At 44.3% G+C, this 19,572-nt stretch overlaps 1 protein-coding gene across 12 annotated transcripts; it reads right to left on the bottom strand.

The window, feature by feature from the left end:
• Positions 1-1,807: 1,807 nt before the first annotated feature.
• Positions 1,808-17,659, bottom strand: ZNF212 (zinc finger protein 212). 12 transcript variants are annotated; one of them, XM_072819001.1, is made up of 5 exons: positions 17,354-17,659; positions 7,822-8,214; positions 7,562-7,688; positions 5,232-5,321; positions 1,808-4,422 (listed from the first exon to the last, which is right to left on the bottom strand). In XM_072819001.1, exons 1-5 carry the CDS (start codon positions 17,375-17,377, stop codon positions 3,560-3,562), a joined length of 1,497 nt encoding a protein of 498 aa, XP_072675102.1. In that variant the 5' UTR covers positions 17,378-17,659; the 3' UTR covers positions 1,808-3,559. The 12 variants fall into 12 exon arrangements, with proteins under 12 accessions (XP_072675102.1, XP_072675104.1, XP_072675103.1 ...); XM_072819003.1 differs by having other exon boundaries at positions 1,808-4,419; positions 7,825-8,214; positions 17,354-17,656; XM_072819002.1 differs by having other exon boundaries at positions 7,825-8,214; positions 17,354-17,652.
• Between the last annotated feature and the right edge of the window lie 1,913 nt (positions 17,660-19,572).

Here is a 19,572-nt window from a genome sequence, read left to right on the forward strand (position 1 = left end):
TTACCAGTAGCCAGTCACATCCTTACGAGTCTTAGAGGAAGGCCCATGACCAATTCATGTGCCAGGACAGTAACTCTGGTAGTAAAAAGGATATGGTTAAAGGACAGAACAGTTAGGTTATTGGAAAGTTTAAGTGGGCAATGATCAGGACCCCCCTACCTGCAGGAACAGGAAGGAAAGATGGACAGATTAGTCACTAATGTTTGGCATTTAATTCTTATGTGTTGATTTAATCTAATTTCATCAACCCTTCAGAGAGCTCTGTTTCTTATCTCCTTCTCAGCACTTAGCAGAGCAAGCTTTTGATGGACAGTTGAAGCAGGTACAAGGTTGATACTCTATCACTCAAGAAGGTATTTCTGTGTACAGAGACTGACCTGAAGATCTTGTTAAAATCTCCAGATTCTGATTCAGTGGGTCTGAGTCTGCATTTCCACCAAGTTCCCAAGAGATACCGATACTGCTGGTTACGGGTCCATACCTTCCATAACAAGGACTCAGAAACCAGCCTGGACCCAAAGTGCTTGATTGTGGTCAACCAGGAGAAAAAGCATCCATGGTCAAGTGTGTGGGATCTGAAGCAAGATGGCCTGGGTTCCTAGCTGCTTTCACCTCTCAGAAGGTTTCCCACATCTCCTGTGTAAAATGGAGTATAATCATACCCACCACAGAGGATTAAGTTCATTTATGAGTGCTTCACACATTAAGTGCTCAGGAATATTAATAATATTAGCCATTATTACTATAGTCCAACTGCCTCATACAATTATCCTCCTGTCTCAAGGAAAATTTAACATTACCAGAGAACCAGACTCCTATGCGGTACTTTTTTTACCCCACAATGCAAAGCAAAGACTGGTCACACATTAAAACATTCAATTGAAGGGCACCATGGTAGCTCAATCAGCAGGGAAGTCTGCTTCTCCCTCTGCCCCTCTTCCACTGCTCTTACTCATTCACTCTCTCTCAAATAAATAAATCTGGGCAGCCCAGGTGGCTCAGCGGTTTAGTGCCACCAGGAGCCCAGGGTGTGATCCTGGAGACTCGGGATCGAGTCCCACGTCAGGGTCCCTGCATGGAGCCTGCTTCTCCCTCTGCCAGAGTCTCTGCCTCTCTCTCTCTCCTTGTGTCTCCTTGTGTCTCTCATAAATAAACAAATAGGGCAGCCCCAGTGCACAGCGGTTTGGTGCCGTCTGCAGCCTGGGGTGTGATCCTGGAGACCTGGGATCGAGTCCCACATCAGGCTCCCTGCATGGAGCCTGCTTCTCCCTCTGTGTCTCTGCCCCTCTCTCTCTGTGTCTATGAATAAATAAATAAAATCTTAAATAAATAAAATCTTTTAAATATATATATAAATAAATCTTTAAAAATAAATAAATAAAAACCTCGACTGGGGGATGCCTGGTGGCTCAGTTGGTTGGGCATCTGGCTCTTTGGTTTTGGTTCAGGTAGTGAGATTGAGCCCCATGGCAGGCTCCACACTCAGCATGTAGTCTGCTTGAGATTCTTTCTCCCTCTTCCTCACCCTCTTTTCCCACTCATGATCTCTACATACATACATACATACATTCATACATATACACATACACACCACTCAATCTGGAGGTAAAAATAATCAAGGACGGAGTATAAGGAAATCTATGATGCAAAAGCTTAAGGGCAAGGGAGACTAGAAAGAATTTAAGAGAGCAGCAGTTCCTGAGGTTTTCCTACATATAACGAAGCTGAGCACCTCAGTTGAGCATGGCGCCTGCTCTAGGTCAACTTCCACATTGTTTCTACACCAAGACAATCCAAGACAATCCTATACTTTATAGTGAGCCAAGTTTATTTTTATCTATTTCTTTCTTTTTATCCCCATATCCCACTCATTGCTCCCACAAGCAGCTGTAATGCCTTTAAGGTAGAAGTCTGCATTTCCAAGTGTTCTTGTCAAATGTTTTGTGTACATGCATTTTTAATGTACATAAACTGTACTGTCATAAACCTCATTCAATCTCTAACATTTTCCCACTCAGCATTATACGCTGCTCTAAGCCAATGTCCCTAAGTGCTACCCAGTAGAGGTTGGCACACCTATTTTACCTGCCCTGTCTTTCTGCCATCTCCAAAAATCAATATGCAGGTTGTCTCCAGCCCTCAACCACCACACAGGGTCCCATGGATATTCTCATACATGCCCTCTGCTTGTCTGTCCTAGGTTTAAGTAAAAATGCAGGCCAGGTTGTGACTTCAGGCCTCTGTCACTGCTCCAGGTCAGCCACCTCCTACCTTGATGTTCTTGACAAAGGGAGAAAAATATCCAACATGAGGGTTGTTTTTGTTTTTGTTTTTTTGCTAGTAGCAAGTTTTATTCTCGGCAACTGCAAATCATCAAAGGAGACATTCACATATAGGACCCAGGAGCCCAGTCCCATCTCCCCAAACAACAGTGGGGCAGGCATTCAACACTCCTAAGAAGCATTTTTGTGCTTTTTCTCCATCATCTCTGAACAGTCAATCTCAGAACTAATTTGAAAAATGTGTAATCTACACAATCTCAAGAAACAACTGGTGTAATAAGAACAAACTCCAATTTCCACTGGAACAAGTTAGACAACCGTAAGTAACAAAATAGTCTTCTACCTTGGGTGGCTGCAGAAACCAGCAAGGACCATGTTGGAAGAGGATTATGGTGAAAAACCTTGATTCCCAAGCAGCAGCATGCTCTGGGCTCCGTCACAAGACTCTTCATTCCCAGCAGGGATTCTGAGGTCTACCTCTACCACTCTCCTCCTCTTGCTCCTCTAGATTCAGTTAGCCCCTTGTGAGCAAAGACCCCCCCAAAAAGAGGGAGCTCAGCACTCTGCCACCTGATCTCTGACCTTACTAAGTGTGGGTGGGCTAAAAGACCCCCATAAACAAATCCCTCCTAGAGGGTAGGCCCAGTCCCCATGTTAGGAACAACTTCTACAACACTGGAAATTTTTAAAAAACAAGGATCAAGACTTTTTTTTTTTTTTAAATCAACTAAACTCTAATTCCAAAAAAGTTTCCTCAGAACAGGGTAAGCAGTCATTTAAATTATTTCTTCTACTTGTTTTTAACAAAGAGACTACAAAAGAAGAGGAAAGAGAAGGTTAGGTCCCAGAACTCTCCCACACACCACAAACCAGGAGAAACCAGAACTCTCCTGGTTTCTCCACTGGCCCAACCCAACCTCACAGGAAAACCTAAAATGCTGGGACAGGACCTGGAACCAGCCACCAGTCCCTGGAGGGTCAGAGCCCACTGCAGCCCGCCACAAGAATCAGCCACGATGGGAAAACCAGAGCTTTGAAGGTGCCAGAGACGACAAGCTCCACAGCAGGGAGAGATGGCAGGGAGAGGAGTGGCCCTGGACTCCTCCTCTTCCACAGTTTTCAGGAGAGCCTCTGGGCTTGGCCTGGTGCTTGGCCAAGGGAAGGCAATCAAAGCGACTCTTCTCAGGAAAAAGTCCCTGACTCTGCATAGTGTCTCTTTGGGGGGACCAATGCCAGCCCCTTCTGCACCCCCCAGGACCGACGAGGGGCTGGCACCCTTAAAGCAGGCCATTGGGTCTCCCAGGCTCCAGAGCCAGCCCTCCCCGCTCCCGCTGGTGGATCTTCTGGTGCTGCAGAAGGTGCTGCTTCTGGACAAAGCTCTTCTCACACTCTGAGCAGCTGTAGGGCCGTTCTCCCGTGTGGATACGCTGGTGCCGCACTAGATCAGATGGGTGGCTGAAGCTCTTGCCACAGTAACCGCAGATGAGGGAACTCCGGCTTTTCCTCCAAGGGATGTGGCCGGGCAGGGCAACCAGGCTGTTAGGTGAGAACCTCTCCTGGACATAGTGGCCAGCACTAGGCCCCTCCTGCAGGTGGCAGCGCTGGTGGGTTACCAGGCTCACCCTGCAGCTGAAGCTCCTCATGCACACATCACACTGATGAAGCTTTGTCCTCTTGGACTGGGGCTTCAGTTGTGGCCTGGGTCTAAGGCTCTCCTCTGGCTCCGAGGCTGTGTAAGTCCCCCACCCTGAGTGGGTCTGCAGATGCGTAGCTAGCTGCTGCTTATAATGGAAGCTGATCTCGCACTCGGAACATTCATAGGGACCAGAGGTGTCCCTCTTCAGCTTTAGGCCCTGCCCACATTCCTGACCCAGCTGCACCTGCCTACTAGATTTCTGCTTCGGGGGACAGCTCAGAGTTCTGCCACTGCTAGAATCTCTACTGCCCTCAGTGGGATCCTCCAGATTAGTGTCCCCGGAGCTCGAATCCAAGAGGATAGAACCACCCTGACCATCCCAGAGTTCAGCATGCTCTGGGCTCAGGAAAGCCTGCTCTTCAGCAATGCCTGAGAACTCTCCAGGAAGATCCGCAGAGCCTTCCTGAGTGTACTGTATCTCCTGCTTGATCAGAACCCCTTCTGCTGCCGAGAGAAAGACCAACAAAAAAGATCACATTCTAGCACCTTCGGTTTCTTCAGAGCTAAACAAACATCTGTGAATTTCAGAAGGGCTCAAATCAAAGTACCCCAGGATTAAGGGGATCAGGACAATTTGGAGAAGACTGGGTTCTAAGACTTGAAAAACTAAACCTATATTCAGGTAGAGAAATCTGAATAGATTACTTTTCTAGAACAATGTTATAAATGGTAATTCTCTAAGCTTGTTCATAAATTTATACTCCATTCCTGTGAAAAATGACAAAATATACTATAACTAATTTAAGAGTGTTAAAGTAATAAATATGAATTATTAAAAAAAATCAACCACTCTTAAACCTAATATTCATTCATGTACCCAGCCCATTTTCCTGCACATTCCCCTCAAAATAGCTGACTTATAAATGCTCTGCATGCCTCTCACCCAGACAGCTCCACTCCTAATATCTGACCAATCCTATCCTCAACCTCGAGGGTTTTCACTAGAGCTATTATGTGTTCTACTCCGTATAGTAGAGAGGCATGAGGTAGAATATAGTCACAACACTTAACACTTAAGGATTCTCCACAGCAGTAATAACTGAAGACGCACATCTAATTAGATGAACTAATGAAAATTATAAAGAAATCTAAAATAATATCAGATGAGGTTGCTGATAATCAGCATTTGGCAGTTTAGCAGTTGGAAAACTTGTTATATTCAATAAAAAGTATATATATATATTAAAAAAAAAAAAAAAGAAAGCTCGTTATAGGCTGTAGGGAGAGGGATGGAATATTCTGGATCCACTTACCTGGGTTGACATCACCAGGGCCTTCCTCCTCCAAGTCACCCAGCATCCCTGCACCCAATTCTGCTTCTCCTTCTGGCTGGCCAAGGACCTCTGGGTTGTAATAAGCACAGTGTGAGCCCAGGAGAGAGTAAAAGCTCACTGCACACTGGTCAACTGCCAATGAACACGGTAATCAATGTCAGGGCTGATATTATAAGTTCAAAAGATTAGGGATCCCTGGGTGGCGCAGCGGTTTGGCGCCTGCCTTTGGCCCAGGGCACGATCCTGGAGACCCGGGATCAAATCCCACGTCGGGCTCCCGGTGCATGGAGCCTGCTTCTCCCTCTGCCTGTGTCTCTGCCTCTCTCTCTCTCTGTGTGACTATCATAAATAAATAAAAATTTAAAAAAAAAAAAAAGTTCAAAAGATTAAAAGGCCACTGTTCTTCCCACTTTCCCACCAGTGGCAGCTTGGGACAACTGGAAAATTATAGCCAGTTCAAAAAACCTATTCAGTCAGCTGCCTTCAGTGCTCCTTCATTAGTCACTGTGGCTCAGGCAGTCAGGCTCCAGAAATCCACTCCCCTTCTCCCCCACCCTGCCCTCACTTGTACACAGTCTCAAGTGCTGCCTCCTTTCAGCATATCAAACTTCATTTAGGCTGACACACTGCAAGGCAAAGCGGGCACCATTATCCCCAGCTGGGACAGACAAGCAAGCAGCCACTAGCAGAGCACAGAACTCAGCCCAGGTCATGCAGTCCCCTCTGACCCATTTGCTCCACACTCTGCTCCAGTTACACTGGCCTTTTTGACACAACTCTATGGACTTCAGTTTGAAAATATTTTGTCAGGGGCGCCTAGGTGGGTCAGTAGGTTGAGCGTCTGACTCTTGGTTTTGGTTCAGGTCATGATCTCAGGGTCATGAGATCAAGCCCCGAGTCAGGCTCTGCACTCAGCTAGGAGTCTGCTTGTCCCTCTCCCTTTGCTCCTCTTTCTGCTCTCTCTCTCTCTCAAATAAATGAATAAAATCTTAAAAAAAAAAAAAAAAAGGGCAGCCCCGGTGGTGCAGTGGTTTAACACCGCCTGCAACCTGGGGTTTGATCCTGGGGACCCTGGATTGAGTCCCACATCAGGCTCCCTGCATGGAGCCTGCTTCTCCCTCTGCCTGTGCCTCTGCCTCTCTCTCTCTCTCTCTCTCTGTTTCTATGAATAAATAAATAAAATCTGTAAAAACAAATTTTTTTTTGTCTACCAAAACCTACTTAATAATAGCTAATATTTTATATATAAGAATGTGTTATCTATTAAGCAGCACTTCTAATTAACACAAAATAGACACTGAGCTCACAGGGACTAAATAGAATTCCAGCCAAATGCCAAGAAAAAATTTTGGTTAGCCTATGCTGCCTGGCTCATCTCAGATAACAAAGGATTTCTTTGTCACACAGTTTTAGGTATGAAAAACAGCATGAGGAACCCTGGCCACATTATACCATAATGATGACATCTTCTCTATTAGTAAATAATATCAAGAACTATGTGACCATAGATAAGAAATATAAAATACTCAACACCAAGACCTTTCCAAAAATCTTTATGGACTCCCATTTCTTTTCTTTTTCCTTTTTCAAATTTTTTATTTAAATTCGAGTTAGTAACATATAGCATAATACTGCTGTTTTTTTTTAGATTTATTTGTTTATTTATTAAGATTTTATTTATTTATTCATGGAAGACAGAGAGAGAGAGAGGGAGAGAGGGAGAGAGGCAGAGACACAGGCAGAGGGAGAAGCAGGCTCCATGCAGGGAGCCCAACATGGGTGGTACTAAACCACTCAACCACCCGGGCTGCCCATAATATTGTTTTCAGGAGTAGGATTTAGTGATTCATCACTTACATTTAACACTCAGTATTCAACACAACAAGTGCCCTCCTGGGCAGCCCCAGTGGTTCAGCAGTTTAGCACCCCCTTCAGCCCTGGGATCAAGTCCCACGTCAGGCTCCCTGCGTGGAGCCTGCTTCTCCCTCTACCTGTGTCTCTGCCCCTCTCTCTCTATCTCTCATGAATAAATAAATAATTTTTTTTAAAAAGTGTCCTCCTTAATGCCTGTCATACATCTAGCCTAACACCTAACCTATCTCCCTCCATCAACTCTATTTGTTCTCTACTGTTAAGTGTCTCTTATGTTCTCTCTCTCTTTTTTGGAGACTCCCATTTCTCAACCCAGCGCGGACCAACAGATGAGCCAAAGCCACCTAGAATTATAGGTGTAGTCCGAGTCACTAGCTACTTGGCCAGGGATGTAAAGATACCTGAAAGAGAATTCCCAGGAGAAAAGTGCTACTTACTCAGAGAGACCAGAGTCTCATAGTTGCTCTTCATCACATTTCTGTAGAGCTCTTTCTGCCAGTCATCCAGATTCTCCCACTCCTGCTCTGAGAAACAGACTCCATCATTTTCAAGTGACCTGGACACCTGAAATCACAAATAGTACACAATGAATGCCTCCAGTCGTAGCCACAAGGGAAAAGCCAGCAATTCAGAATCTTAAATAATAAAGGGCTTGGATCCCCATCTAGTCTGACTCTTAACCCCCAAGGGGACTGACTACCTTTGGAACTTCTCCATTGCTGCCCGGCGGCAGCCGCAACACCCAAAAGTTGCTATTCCTCAGCAGGTTCTCCATGTTCTCCAGCCGCCTCTGCAGCAGCCCGTACTCCTGCAGCAGGGTTCCCAGCACGGCCCACTTGCCCTCCAGCTGGTTCCCAAACTCCATGGCGGTCTTCTCACAGTTTGCCAGCTTCTTCTCGGCCGTCCCCGTCCGCCCCTCCAGGCTCTGTAGCCTGGCAGACTGGGCCTCCATCTTCTTCTCCACAGCTTGGATGGCAGCCACCACAGTCCAGAGAGAGAGCTCTGTAGTCTGCAGGTAAGAGCTTTTCTCTGTCACTTGTGGGGGTGGCGTGGAAGAAGTCAAAGGTGTGGAACGGCGTTTCCTCCTGTGCTGAATGAAGAATCAGACCCAGGGTCAGTCAGTGTCAGTTCCAAATGTAAGGAAAGAAAACAATGGGTCCAAGAGTCATTAGAGCTACCTAGTTTCTACCTTAAAAAAAAAAAAAGGTTTGTCCCACAAAGGTGAAATCATATTACACATAACACCTTATTATCTGCGCTTCACACTTGACATTATTCTATAGTCTCTAAAACCAACAAAGACAATTCCTCAGCAAGACCTACTACAGGGCTCAACTCATTTACCTTTGCACCTGAGCAGCTAGTACAATGGATGACACTGACTAAATCCTTCATAAATGTTTATGTACGTGATTTGATGAAGCCTACTGACATTTTCCTTACATGGTTCATTTTCATGATCTGTCCCTAACCAGGAAAACCACTACAGCTGAAGTTCAACATTACTAAAGTCAACATATGGGAAGTCTCCCCACAGCCCCTGCTGACCCCATTTATATGCCATACACTTTTTTCAAGGCAGCTGCTCTATCCACAAGGACGGCACTGAGAGGAAATAGCTTTGAAAGAATTGCAGTGGCAAGGACTTAGGGTCTGGAAAAAGAAGGGACAAAACGAACATAAGTAGCACAGAAATGAACATGTAAGCTTGGCCATGACCGACTCTAGTTACTCAACTCAGTTCTTATTGAATATGTGGGTTTAAAGCCTAACTGTGCCCCCTAAAAAAAGACTTAAAAGCTTAATGTAAAAAATAAATATAAATGAAACAAACAGGACATGCGACCTTTGGAGAGGCTCATTTTGTCCCATACTCTGCTTTTCACTTTCAGTGGCTCATCTAGCTTTCTGGAGCCTCCCCCTGCCTTTCTGAGGTCTGGCATTTTCTTGCTTGCTTAGCACTCTGTGCAAACAGGAAGGTGAGTCAAGATCTGAGCACTGAATAATTCCTCTCCTCTTCCACATAGCAAAAGGCTGAAAAGAGGTGCTTTTTGTTTTGAACTACCTATCGAGATGGAAACAATTCAAATGTCCATCGACTGGTGAATCGATAAACTATGTTCCATCCATATGCTTTGTGATGAATTTTGTTGCGCCCCCCCCAAAAAAAGTTGAAGTCTCCACCCCCACTATTTCAGAATGTGATCTGATCTGGAGAGAAGAATCTTTACAGAGGCAATCAAATTAAATTAGGTCATCAGATGGGCTATAATCAAATATGATGTGGTATCCTTATAAAATACGGGAGATCTGGACACAGATGTACACTTAGGGAAAATGATGTAGACACACATAGGAAGAACCATCCCATGACAATGGAGGTAGAGGTCGGAGTTCTGTTGCCACAAGCCAATAAAATGCATGAGGGGCCACCAGAAGCTAAGAGAAAAGCCTGGAACAGATTATCTGTCATGGTAGTCCTCAGAAGGCACCAAGTCTGTGGACACCTTGATTTCAGACTTCCAGACTCCAGAACTGTAAGACAATACACCTCTGTTGTGTAAGTCCCAATTTGCAATACTTTGATAGAGAAGCCTTAGAGTACTAATACACCATATAATAAAATACCATTATATTATTAACACATTAAAAAAATATATATATTAACACATTAAAGCTAATCCTACGTTAGTGATAAAAAGGGAACAAACTACTGACAGACCTAACAACATGGATCTCAAAATCATGCTACATCAAAGAAGACACAAAATGCCACTTGACATGACATTCAGGAAAGGCAAGATTCGGATGCCTGGGTGGCTCAGTGGTTGAGCAGCTGCCTTCAGCTCAACCACTGAGTCCCGGGATCAAGTCCCAAATCCTGCTCCCCATGGGGAGCCTGCTTCTCCCTCTGCCTATGTCTCTACCTAGGTCTCTGCCTCTGTGTGTCTGTCATGAATAAATAAAATCTTAAAAAAAAAAAAAAAAACTTAAAAAAAGGGGGAGGGGGACACACCTGGGTGGCTCAGTGGTTGAGCATCTGCCTTTGACTCAGGGCGTGATCCCAGAGTTCCGGGATCAAGTCCTACATTGGGCTTCCAGCATGAAGCCTGCTTATCCCTCTGCCTATATCTCTGCCTCTCTCTCTCTCTCATGAATAAATAAAATCTTAAAAAAAAAAAAAAAAAAAGGAAAGGCAAAACTATAAGGACAGAAATCAGATCAGAGGTTGCTAAGGGCTGGGGATGGAGCAAGGAGAGTGAATGCAAAGAACACTTTCTGGGATGATGGAAATATTCTCTAATCTGGTAACATGATGATGGCTGCACATTTTTCAAAACTCAATTATATGCCTGAAGACTGAATTTTACTCTATGTACAAAAATTATCTCAATAAGCACAACTTATAAATATAGATACAGAGTATAGATCGAAGAAAATGTTAGCTGCAATGAACGATGCCATAAGCATAACTACAAAAAAAACATGAGAATAGAAATAGAGGGGATCCCTGGGTGGTGCAGTAGTTTAGCGCCTGCCTTTGGCCCAGGGTGCAATCCTGGAGACCTGGGATCGAATCCTACGTCGGGCTCCCGGTACGTGGGGCCTGCTTCTCCCTCTGCCTATGTCTCTGCCTCTCTCTCTCTCTCTGTGACTATCAAAAATAAATTTAAAAAATTTTTAAAAATTAAAAAAAAAAATAGAAATAGAGTATGAAGGGGAAAGAAAAATAATAACCCCAAACAAAACTGCAAACTAAGTAATTATGAGAGCAGAAATGCAGGTGGTTGGGGTACCAGGGTGGCTCAGTTGGTTAAGCATCTGCCTTAGCTCAGATCAAGATCCCAGGGTCCTGCAATTGAGCTTCTTGATGACTGGGGAGACTGCTTCTCTCTCCTCCCTACTCAAACTCTCTCTTGCTATCTCTCTCAAATAGAAGAAATTCAGGTGGTCAAAAAGCAGTCAGGAGTACAAATACAACCAAGGGAAACCACCTTTTACCCACCAGGTTAACACACTTGAAAAAGAGGGTTAAGGAACTACATTTGGAGCTGTCTAGAATATAAAACTGGGTACTTTTTTTTTTAACTGGGCAGTTTTATAACACTCCTAGAAGGAATGAAAAATACTACAAATTTTATGGAAGAAAACCTCAGGGACGCCCAGGTGGCTCAGCAGTTTAGTGTCTACCTTCGGCCCAGGGCATGATCCTGGAGTCCTGAAACGAGTCTCACATCAGGCTCCCTGAGTGGAGTCTGCTTCTCCCTCTGCCTGTGTCTCTGCCTGTCTCTCTCTCTGTGTCACTCATGAATAAGTAAAATCTTAAAAACAAAACAAAACAAAAACTAGCAATCCCACTCATGGTATTCTCTTATAAAAGCAAGTGGTATTATTTACTGACATCCATACAAAGATGATTACTGGTAATAGTCTTTGGAATAGTTAAAGCCTGGAAATAATCTAAAGGACTATTCATAAAGGAATGGTTAAATAAACTATGGCACAATCAAAAATGACACTATACTACCTTTAAAAATGAGTTAGGCCTATACATATGGTTTGGAAGAGTTTTTAATCATACCCTACTAGCTAAAAATCCAACTTTTAGGGAAATATATTTATTATGATCCCACTTTCCTAAACAGAAAATTTATGAGTATATGTTTGTTTCAGCCCACTGAAAGGTCTAGAAAGATATTCACCAAACTAAATTGTTAATATGACATCCTCAGGGAGAGGAGAGGAATAGATTTTAATCTTTCCTTGTAAACTATTGCTTGACTTCTTCAATAAACATGTATTTTTTCATAATTTATTTTTTACATAAATTCCATTATTTAAGAATATTCCTGATCGCAGTGAAAAATACAAAAAGTGCCTACACTGCCCATGCTTCTGGATTTTCTGGGGCATTTCTGTTTGGGTATTCTATCATACTGTCAGATGAAGTATACAATGGGCCTGCGTCTGAAACCTGTTGCCATTAAGTGTAAGACCGGTCCCTGTACCTAAGGAAACTTCAATCTGCTTGAGTGAAACACAAAACAAATAACATTGTTTTTAAAGATTTTATTTATTTATTCATGAGTAACAGAGAGAAAAGCAAAGACAAAGGCAGAGGGAGAAGCAGGGTCCCTACGGAGCACCTGATGTGGGAATCAATCCCGGGACCCAGGGATCACAACCCAAGCCGAAGACCCATGTCAAATACAGAAGCTCAACCACTGAGCCACCCAGGAGCCCCAGAACAAGTAACATTCTAAAGTGGCATCTATCTAAGGTTGACTAGATAATATTTAAGAGGTCACCTCCAACTGAGATACCATGACTTTTTTTTTTTAGATTTTATTTATTTATTCATGAGAATACACAGAGAGGAGAGAGAGAGAGATAGAGACACAGGCAAAGGGAGAGAAGCAGGCTCCATGCAGGGAGCCTAATGTGGGACTGGATCCCGGGTCTCAAGATCACGCTCTGGACTGAAGGTGGCACTAAACCGCTGATCCACAGGGGCTGCCCAATACCATGACTTTTTAATACTGAATAGTTTAAAAAGAAAAACTTAATACATAAGATGTATAAGGTACTGGCAACAAATCTCCAGTAACTACCACTCAGTTATATAAATATTGCTTCTGAGGTCCTTTGTACGACACCTAAAGTAACTACTATTCTGAATTTAAATTTTCACTAGTAATGGTTTTTTACATTATCACCAATTTTTTCCCCAAAACAATACATGTTCTTTAGCTTTGCCTATCTTAGGACTTTATATAAATGGAATCCAGGGACGCCTGGGTGGCTCAACGGTTTAGCACCTGCCTTTGGCCCAGGGCATGATCCTGGAGTCCCAGGATCGAGTCCCACATCTCTTCCTATGTCTCTGCCTCTCTGTTGTCTCTCATGAATAAATAAAAAATATCTTTAAAAAAAAAAGGAGGGATCCCTGGGTAGCTCAGCGGTTTAGCACCGCCTTCAGCCAAGGACATGATCCTGAAGACCCGGGATCAAATCCCTCTTCGGGCTCCCTGCATGGAGCCTGCTTCTCCCTCTGCCTCTCTCTCTCTACCCATGTCTGTCATGAATAAATAAATAAAATCTTAAAAAAAAAAAAAAAAAAAGGGAATCCTTATTCCACAACTCCTCGAAATATCCTATTGTAGCAGATGGCTGTAATTTTCACTTCATAATATTCCAGTGTGACCATACCATTTACTTTTCCATTCCATTAATGATGTGTCTCCATCTTTGTCTTCACAAACAGAGCCACAGTGAACAAGACTGTACGTGGCTCCTAGTAGCATGGGTAAGTTTCCTGAGGATATAGTCCCAGGAAGGAATTGTTGGCTAATAGGGTATGTACACATCTTGGACTTCAGTAAATAATACCAAATGTTTTCTAAAGTAGCTGTATCAATTTCCTCCTGTCAGAAGTATGTTAAGTATTCTGCATGTTCCCCAACTATATCAACACTTGGTACTGTCAGACTAAAATCGTTCCTCCAGTAGGTCTGAAATATGTCATCATGGTTTCCAGCTACACTTTCCTTGATTACAATGACAAAGGTAAGCATCTTTTCAATGTTTATTGTCCATTCAAATTCCTTCAGTGAATTACCTGCTCAAGTCTTCTAACCATTTATCTTTTGGATTATCTGACTTCCTCACTATCTCAGAATTTCTCTGAAAATTCTAGGTACGAATCTTTATCCACTCTATACACACTGTAAACATTTTCTCCTTACTTGTGCATTTTAAAAATTCACCTTATTGGGCAGCCCGGTGGCTCAGCGGTAGACACTCAGCTCAGAGAGAACGAGAGGCAGAGACACAGGCAGAGGGAGAAGCAGGGTCCATGCAGGGAGCCCGATGTGGGACTCAATCCCGGGACTCCAGGATCACACCCTGGGCCGAAGATGGCGCTAAACTGCCGAGCCACCCGGGCTACCCAAGAATCTGCAATTGAAGAAGGGTTTGTCAAGGACAGTGTTTTTTTTTTTTTTTTTTTTTTTTTTTTAACTCCACTCCATGTCAAATGGAGCAAATAACTGGCAGGGGGCTCTGGAAAACACATGAGGGATCCCAAGCCCTATGGAGATATTCTGTTCAAGAGCCCTACCTAAGGTCCCAGTCAACAGTCAGCATCAACTGCCAGAACACATTCTCATTTCTAACGAGACTCTTACTCTCTTCATTTGGTCTTCATTAATCTTTCTATAATGGCGTACCTTAGAAACATTGCAAATTTAGGGCAGCCAGGTGGCTCAGCGGTTTAGCGCTGCCTTTAGCCCAGGGTGTGATCCTTGAGACCTGGGATCGAGTCCCACATCGAGTTCCCTGCATGGAGCCTGCTTCTCCCTCTCCCTGTGTCTCTGCCTCTCTTTCTGTGTCTCTCATGAATAAATAAATAAAATCTTAAAAAAAAAAAAAAAAAAAACATTGCAAATTTAGTTCCAGAATACCACAATAAAGCAAATATTGTAATGAAGTAAAATTTTGGTTTCCCAGTGCATATAAATCTACACCATACTGTAGTTTAAGTAAACAATAGCATTATTTCTAGTAGAACCATGAGAGACTCCTAACTCTGGGAAACAAAAGGTTGCAGAAGGGGAGGAGGGATGGGGGATGGGATAACTGAGTGATGGGCACTAAGGAGGGCACTTGATGGATGAGCACTGGGTGTTAGACTATATGTTGGCAAACTGAATTTAAATAAAATATTTTTGGGAATGCCTGGGTGGCTTAGCGATTGAGCATCTGCTTTTGGCTCAGGGCATGATCCTGGAGTCCCAGGATCAAGTCCCACATCAGGCACCCTGCATGGAGCCTGCTTCTCCCTCTGCCTGTATCTCTGCCTCTGTGTGTGTGTGTGTGTGTGTGTGTGTGTGTGTGTGTGTCATGAATAAATAAAGAAAATCTTAAAAAAAAATACTGTATTGCAAAAAAAAAAAAAAAAAAGGCTAACCGTCACCTGAGTTTTTAGCAAATCATAATTACTGGTCACAGAACAATGTAACAAATACAACAATAATGAAAAACTTTAAAATACTGTAAGAATTACCATTGTGTGACACAAAGTGGGCAAATGCTGTTGGAAAAATGGAAGCTGAGGGATCCCTGAGTGGCTCAGTGGTTTAGTGCCTACCTTTAGCCCAGGGCGTGATCCTGGAGTCCCTAGATCAAGTCCCATGTCGGGCTCCCTGCATGGAGCCTGCTTCTCCCTCTGCCTGTGTCTTTGCCTCTCTCTGTGTGTCTCTCATGAATAAATAAATAAAATCTTAAAAAAAAAAAAAAAGGAAGCTGAGACGTGACACGGTTGCCACAAACCTTCAATTTGTAAGAAAATACAGTATTCTGCATTCAGTATTGAGCACAGCTCAATTGAGGTATGCTATACACTGGTATTATATGTTGACAGATATATGGATAAAAAAATCTGTATCTGTGCTGTCCAACAGCCACTAGAAACATATGGTTACTTAAATCTATATTAATTATAATTGAATTAAATTCAGTTCCTCAGCCACACTACCTACATTTCAAGTGCTTAATAGCCATAATAGCCATGTAGTTCTAGTGACTATTTGAACAGTGCAAAGCAGAATATTTCCATAACCTCAGAAAGTTCTATGGGATGCATTACAGCCTAATTACTTTTTGGCTTGATAAAAACTAAGGTTTTGTTACAGTCTTCTACTATGAGAGTTTTCCTTATAGTTCTTTCAGTTTCGTTTTACATATTTTTAAGCCATGTAATTAGTTGCAAAATATTAAAAATGTCGTATCAAGGTGGTTAACTGAGTCTCACCACTATTAAAAATAGTAGCCCTCAGCGGTTTGGCCCCTGCCTTCGGCCCAGGGCATGGTCCTGGAGTCCTGGGATCGAGTCCCATGTCAGGCTCCCATCATGGAGCCTGCTTCTCCCTCTGCCTGTGTCTCAGCCTCTCTCTCTCTCTCTCTCTGTGTCTCTCATGAATAAATAAATAAAATCTTTAAAAAAAAAAATAGTAGCCCTCCAACTCCAGCAATATTTTTTTTAATTTTTTTTTTAATTTATCTACGATAGTCATACAGAGAGAGAGAGAGACAGAGACACAGGCAGAGGGAGAAGCAGGCTCCATGCACCGGGAGCCCGACGTGGGATTCGATCCCGGATCTCCAGGATCGCGCCCCGGGCCAAAGGCAGGCGCCAAACCGCTGCGCCACCCAGGGATCCCTCCCCTTCTAACTTGTAAGCTTTCTAGCCAAGACTAGAAAGTCTTTTAGCAAGTATCCCAGTATTACGGGAAGCATACTTATAAAGACCTTCAAACAACTGAATTCTGATCTCCTCTTTTTACATCAACGCTGCGTGTATTTTAATTTGCTTTTGTTTTTAACCTCACGAAAGATTATTAGTTTCCCTCAATGTTCAGATTTACCCATTTCCACAGATCGCCATACGTGCTTGCATTTTCAGACTTTCCATCGGGAATAGTTTCCGTTTACCCGAAGTATATCCCTTACATTTTCCAGCTCCTAGGTGGACCAGTCAGTTAAACCAGTAACCCTTGATTTAGGCTCAGGTCACGATCTCAGGGTCAGGAGCTGGAGCCCCGCTTCCGGCTCCATGGTGGGCGTGGAGCCTACTTAACGTTTTCTCTCTCCCTCTGCCCCTCCCCCTACCCCACCGCTCGCTCTCTCAAAAGACTTTCTGCCCCTCCCCCTCTCGGGCTCTTAAAAAAAAATCTCTCTCCCTCTCCCTCAACGCTCGCGCTCTCTCACTTAAAAAAAAAAAAGTCTCTCCCTCTCCTCCTGCCCCTCCTCCCGCCCTCTCTCACCTCTTTTTTTTCTCTCACCTCTTAAAAAAAAAAAACCCACAACTCTCCCTCTTCCTCTGCCCCTCCCCCAGCTCGTGCGCGCGCGCTCTCTCAAAAAAACAAACAACAACCCCCACCACACACACACACACACACACACACACACACAAACAAAACACGAAACAAGCCTCGGAGAAGTTTCTCGGCGACGGTGTGTGGCGCCGGCGCTCCGGCCCGAAGGGGAAGGAGCCCGAGAGGGGGAAGACAGAGCTTTGGGGGCGTGAGAGGGGGGCGGCGTTCGTCAGGAGCAGCCGGGGGAGTCCCGAGACCCCCAGCACCACGGGAGTCCGGACCTCGAAGCCCCGCCCTGGCCAGGAGCTCCGCCATCCCGAACGCGGCCGCGACCCGTGCCGGGAGGACCCTTACCCGAGCAGGCGCCGACTCCGCCATGGCTGCCAGTCGCCCCTCAACACCCGAGCCCCGCCTGATACCCCTCTCGCTGCGCGCCGGTCCGCCGGGCACCCCCTACCCCACCTCCAAGCCGCCACCAGTGCCGTGTTGATACAAGGTGCATTGTGGGAGTTCGGCCCTCCCGCGCCAGGAGCGGCTCCAGCGGCTCGTCCTAACCCCGCGGGATTTCGAGACCGCCTCCACGCGGCAGGAGGATGAACAGCAGCTCGGCGCTCGGGCCAGAGGGCTTGGTTCCTCCAAGTCAAGGGCAGATTCAGACTCCAAGGCAAACGCTGGACTTTGTGTGTCTTCTAGGTGCGCAGCGCTCCGCGAGGTGCTCTAAAAGAATAAAAAATGTATAAAAATCAGAGATTGCTCTGAGGGAAGAATAAATTTAGTTGGGGAAAGGAGATGTGGCCCCAAATGGCATGTCGTTTTATTCCACTAGGTCAGCTGTTACTTGGCTTTCTAGAAACTAGAAAGCCACATCAACTTTCCACATCAATAGCGGTGGTCAAGGTTCCCAGACCAACTCACGGTCCTTTGAATTATGGTAATCAGGGCAGCCCGAGTGGCTCAGCGGTTTAATGCTGCCTTCAGCCCGGGGTGTGATCCTGGAGACCTGGGATCCAGTCCCACATCCAGCTCCCTGCATGGAGCCTGCTTCTCCCTCTGCCTGTGTCTCTGCCTCTGTGTGTGTGTGTTTCTCATGAATAAATAAGTAAAAAGAAAAAAAAAAAAAAAAAAAAAGTAAAAAGTCTTTAAAAAAAAATCCAAGATAGCCCTGATTTCAAATGTTTAATACAGCCCACATGTTACTGTTGGATGATGAGTTTGGAATTTTGATTTAGAAAGCATGGTTGCATTTCCATTTGATCACCCGATACAAAACACTACTGCAACCATACTTGCCTAATTTGTACCACATGGTCTCTATAGAGATAGGCAATGAACTTCCACTTTGAATTACAGTTTCAAAGCGCTTCCTCAGAGAACTAAACCCAAGATCAACAGACTGGCTCCTTCTTAGCATGAAGGGCTCAGTTCAGACTTTTCCTCCTCAGAGAGACATTCCCTGTCCATCCCAGCTACCGCCCAACACCCTTCTCCATCCCAACACTCCATTTTGACACCCTGATAGACATTTTCACAGCATTATCACTAAGCAAAATGACTTCATTTTTTTATTCGTTTATATGGTAATTATGTGTCTTCTTTTTAAAAGGTTTTTTTTTTGTTGTTTTGTTTTTTTTTTATTCATAGAGACACAGCTAGAGAGAGAGGCAGAGACACAGGCAGAGGGAGAAGCAGGCTCCATGCAGGGAGCCTGATGTGGGACTCGATTCCGGGGCCTCGGGATCACATCCTGGGCCAAAGGCAGGCACCAAACCACTGGGCCACTGGGGCTGCCCAATTATGTGTCTTTTTTACTAAAAATGTCCTTCCATGGTATACACCATTTCTTGCACATAGAGGTGCCTATAAATATGTCTGAATGATTGAATGGCAAATCAGAGAATAAGGATAGGTAAAGTCACCTCCAAGAGAAGGCATGATGTCCACGGCAATCAGATCAGCAGGAGACTGACTGAATCATGAACACATCTAAAGAAAGGGTGGGTCAAGCTGAGGAAACCAATCAGCCATTGAGATATGTCTAGGGTCTGATTGACTTTCTCAGACCAATAAAAACTTACTGTCAGACACAGAAAAAAATGTATCATGACTGTGGAGACAGACATGTCGGGACATAGGATACTGGGCACAAATGTTACCAAGTGGTTCAGTTCTAGAATCCTCTGTTCTGTTTCTGTGTTCATCAGGTAGTCTGATTATGCAGGTTCCCATATAGCTACTGGGAGGCAACATGCAGGTGAGGCTGATACAAATGTCCAGTCCACCTCTGGCAATTATTAAACTGATGCTCTAGTGGGAATCCCTGGGTGGCTCACCGCCTTCAGCCCAGGGCGTGATCCTGGAGACCTGGGATCGAGTCCACGCATGGAGCCTGCTTCTCCCTCTGCCGGTATCTCTGCCTCTCTCTCTGTGTCTCTCATGAATAAATAAAATCTTTTAAAAATAATAAAAAATAAATAAAATAAACTGATGCTCTGGCTTATCCACCCGTCTCTTTTTTTTTTTAATTTTTATTTATTTATGATAGTCACAGAGAGAGAAAGAGAGAGAGGCAGAGA

This window comes from Canis lupus (assembly GCF_048164855.1).
Source record: "Canis lupus baileyi chromosome 15 unlocalized genomic scaffold, mCanLup2.hap1 SUPER_15_unloc_1, whole genome shotgun sequence".
Classification (NCBI taxonomy): Eukaryota; Metazoa; Chordata; class Mammalia; order Carnivora; family Canidae; genus Canis; species Canis lupus.